This window comes from Crocuta crocuta, unplaced genomic scaffold (genome assembly GCF_008692635.1).
Source record: "Crocuta crocuta isolate KB4526 unplaced genomic scaffold, BGI_CrCroc_1.0 scaffold696, whole genome shotgun sequence".
Lineage (NCBI taxonomy): Eukaryota > Metazoa > Chordata > Mammalia > Carnivora > Hyaenidae > Crocuta > Crocuta crocuta.
Genome location: NW_027529467.1, coordinates 287,534 through 291,789, shown reverse-complemented (window position 1 = coordinate 291,789; position 4,256 = coordinate 287,534). Strand labels below are relative to the sequence as shown.

The 4,256-nt window shown below is 40.1% G+C and overlaps 1 protein-coding gene across 1 annotated transcript in view; it reads right to left on the bottom strand.

Annotated features, from left to right (window-relative positions):
- Positions 1 to 4,256, bottom strand: part of CFAP47 (cilia and flagella associated protein 47) — a 492,482-nt gene that overhangs the window by 488,050 nt on the left and 176 nt on the right. The window contains 2 exon segments of the mRNA XM_077760783.1: positions 5 to 40; positions 4,222 to 4,256. The exon segment at positions 4,222 to 4,256 is cut by the window's right edge and continues 94 nt beyond it. Coding sequence (XP_077616909.1) covers positions 5 to 40; positions 4,222 to 4,256 — 71 coding nt within the window.

Here is a 4,256-nt window from a genome sequence, read left to right as displayed (position 1 = left end):
AAGCAAGTGCTTTATCCAGATTGGTCAAAATCAGTTTAAACTTCGGTGGGAGAAAAAAAAATCAAATTATATATCGTAACTCTTAATAATTATGTGAGCTACAGTAGCTAGAAGTATACATTAGTTCAAGAACTACATCAAGACATAGGCAATATTCCTTCCCTGAAGGCAAAGACTTAATGACCCTATGTATATGTATCAGATTCTAGATCCTCCAGATATGCTTTTTTAACGTTTATTTTTGAGAGAGCCAGGGCACTAGCAGGGGAGGGGCAGAAAGAGGGAGACACAAAATTCGAAACAGGCTCCAGTCTCGAACCCACGAACCGTGAGATCATGACCTGAGCCAAAGTCAGATGCTCAACCTACTGAGCCACCCAGGTGCCCCTCCAGGTATGCTTTTATCACTACATGGACTAAAACTGACAATGCAGTCAGTTGAGAGACATGTAAATGCTCATGGGCTCCTTTACAAGTATGAGGTACTTCAATACAGAACAAAGGGAGAGCAATCTAATAAAAATGTTGCTCAATCATATATTTACTTATACACATACATTTAGCATCTTATACACTTTTTGCAAGGGGACTTAGAATTCATAATGTGGAGGAAATATAAAAAAGGAATAGAATGAAGATGGGGGGGGAAAACACTTTTATTCTCATAAAAAATTTTGCTAGACTCCAGGACAAATATGAAGGGAGAAAGAGAAGGAGAGAACCTTCTCCTTGGTGTATGCTGGACGGCCACAATAGGTCAAGAATTCTACATCTCTTGGGGCGCCTGGGTGGCTTAGTCGGTTAAGCGTCCGACTTTCACTTAGGTCATGATCTCGCGGTTCATGGGTTCGAGCCCCGCGTCGGGCTCTNTCCTAGAAATAAATAAAACATTAAAAAAAAAAAAAAAGAATTCCACATCTCTTATCTCACATAAGACACTTCTACAGTGCTATAAGGCTGATGTCAAGGCTCCCAGAATATAGACGAGGAAACTGGGACTTTTAGAGCATAAGTGACATCTAAGATCATGCTGACAGTACAGATTCAAATCACACATCTATCAGATTCTGAAACATAAGCTCTTTCCCCGTAAATGAAGAGTTCCTCTTCTGAGTATATAATCTCCTTAAGGAAGCCGATTAAACACCCCTAGAAAGTTAAATACTACAAACCAAGGACTAATTGTCTTCTGAGTAATGGAGACATAGGTATCACAAAAGTCCATGAGAAAGCATGATTACCACTGGGCTAGAAAGGAGTGTACTTGGCCGAGGCTTAGAGAATGGATGTAAAAGGTGGAGAACAAGCAAGTAAGGTGCTCCCTATGGTGCAGGTATATCTCAGACAGAAGCAGAGAAAAGAATAAGCAAAACAGTCCTACAACTAATAAGCTAGACTCGCTGAGCAAAGAGCTCAATCTGTAATGATGGAGGTCATGTTGAAATCAATTATTCAGGGCTTCTCGTGCCAGGCTGAGTCTAAGCAATGCTTTCCAGCAGTGAAGGGCACAGAGCAGTGGAGTGATTTGTTGATACCCGTGGTCTGAAAGGTTCATACTTCCAGCAAGCTTCTGATACCTCAAAACTATCATAGTTCAACTCTCAATCCCCCTGCAGTTACAGAACAGTAAGAACACAAGTGACAGATTTTTTCCTGTATTGTATAAGCCTTTAGGTGTTAGAAGTGCATGTATCTCTATCTTCCTTTAAAGAAGCTATATCTTGGAGAAAGGAAACCATGGCTTCAGCAGCATGCGCTTTTGGTCAAACTACAAGTTGCTGAGCCCCCTGAGTGGTATACAAAGGTGTGTAAGGCACCACCCCGCTCAGGAGCTCATGGATGGACCAATGAGGTAAAACTAACATTTACTAGGAGTCATTAGGACACAAGTATAAACTATAATCAATGTCTGTTAATGCAATTGGTATCCAGCAGGGAAGAAATAATTTGGAGATAATATGATAAGACTGACAGCGAAAAAGAAAGCTCACTTTGACACTTAAAGATGGGTGAGATTTGGAAACAGGTGACTCTTGCAGGAGGTGGGAATGAAAACACAGGTCAAAAGAAAAGGGAGTCTGAGCCATGGGGGTAAAAGGGGACAATTACAAGTAAGGCTGGCCTGACTGATGGGGAAGTCAGTTAGCAAAACATTAAAGATAAGGACTGTGTCTTCTTCATTTCCTACCAGCAGCTACAGTAGAAGGCATACAGCACTGCATATGGCTCATAATAGGTCGTCAAAACAAAGACAATGCAGCCTCATGAGCCAGGGTTGAAAACAAGTACTACTGTATGCTAGAAGCATCATTTTGTAAATTATAAATGGCAATGATGACAATCCTCTTTATACAGCACTTTGTTTTCTGGGTTTTTTTTCCTCCAACACTGTTAATACATTTTTTGCTAATCTTTTTCCTAATTCCCTTTATGTCTATGAAGGATCAGGAGTGCATATCGTGGTCTTGCAACAAAGAGAAGTTCACACTGATACTGGGTTCACAGCTTTGGCCTCTAACTGGTAAGCTTATCTGGCCATTCTCTTGCCAGAGTCAAGACTTGTGGTCTAAATAGTTTTCCTTCTTAACTCTTGATACAAACCAAAATGAATTACATCATTTTTCTCCTGACTGCACAAAAAAACCACCCTTAAAGGGTCACCTGGACACCCATAAAACAGTGTTTTATCTGGGATTTACCGTCAGCCTGAGTTTTATAAGAAAGCATTTTCAGATACACATTCAATTGCTCAATAAATATGCAATAAGATAGTGAAATGATAAACTTTTTTCCCTGATTTTACAGTACTTGGAGTAATCAGGTCATTTTTTATTAAAAAAAAAGTTAATAGCCTCTCATGATACTACAAAATACAGATTACTATTGTTAAAACATGCAAATATACAAATGAACCAAGCATGATTCCATTTCTACGAAACTCAAAAATAAGCGACACTAATCTATGGTGTTAGAAATCAGTACAGTGGTCACCTCCATGAGGTGATTACTCCAGGTACTGAAGGGAACCTTCTAGAATGCTGGAAAGAGAAATTCTACGATTTGACCCAAACAGTGGCTATGTGGGTGTATAAACACATAAATATTCATCAAGCTTTACTTTCAAGATTTGTGCACTTTAGTGCAGGTAAATAGTACAATTTTTTAAGTGTAAAAAGTAGAACATGAAAGTCTTTTATCCCATTATCCTTCTACTTGTTACCATACATTTTTCTATGCATATACAAATAGATGTAATCTCAACAACAACAACAAAAAAATCATAGATACCTTTCCATTTCTGTACCTAGAAATCCAGCTGCATTCAATACTATTTATCGTTAGGAATGTCCCACAAAAATAATTGGCTTATCACTTACATATCAAAAATTCTTATCACCTTTCCTATATCAAAAGTCTCCCTGACAAAAGGTGATCACAGCAAACTAATATTCATTCACTCACACCCATGACCTAAAATAACAGTGATACTGAGATAGAATTCTGTAAACTTTTGGGGCATCTCGAAGGTTCAGTTGGTTAAGCATTCGACTTCGGCTCAGGTCATGATTTGCAGTTAGCAAGTTCCAGCCCCCACATTGGGCTCTGTGCTGAAAGCTCAGGGTCTGGAGCCTGCTTCAGATTCTGTCTCTCTCTCTCTCTGCCCCTTCCTTGTTCGCAATCTCTCTCTCTCTTTCTCTCTGTCTCTCTCTCTCTCTCAAAAATAATANGTATACAGTTGGTGCTCAACAAATGTTTGTTAGAACATGAAATAATAAACTTTTCCACTATCCTACAGCATCTAGAGTAATCAGGCACTTTATGATTCAAAGGGTAGTTTAAATAGAGAATTTTGTTGATGTAATTCTACAGTATATGAAGCATAAATTCTGGGGTTAGGAGACAGACATCGAACCCCCTTTCCCTTCTTTTCAAACCTAGAATGAAGTTGGGAGGTTCTAGATCAACTTTTCCCCACTTGGTCTCCCTAACCCAAGCAAAAAGTAAAAACAAAAAAACAAACAAAAAAAAAAACCAAAACGGCGAGCACGTGAATGCCCTGAGAGACCTAAACCGCCGGTCGCTGGGAAGCTCAATCCTACCCCCACTCCCGCAGAAGCCGGCGTCTACGCTCTGGGACAAAGCAAGGCGCCCAAGTGGGGAGGCGTTCTCAGAGCCCTTACGCACCGGAGGGCCTGCTCCAGCAACCCCCGAGGGTGTTACCTGTGGCTTGAGGGGTTCCTGAAAACGGATTTTCT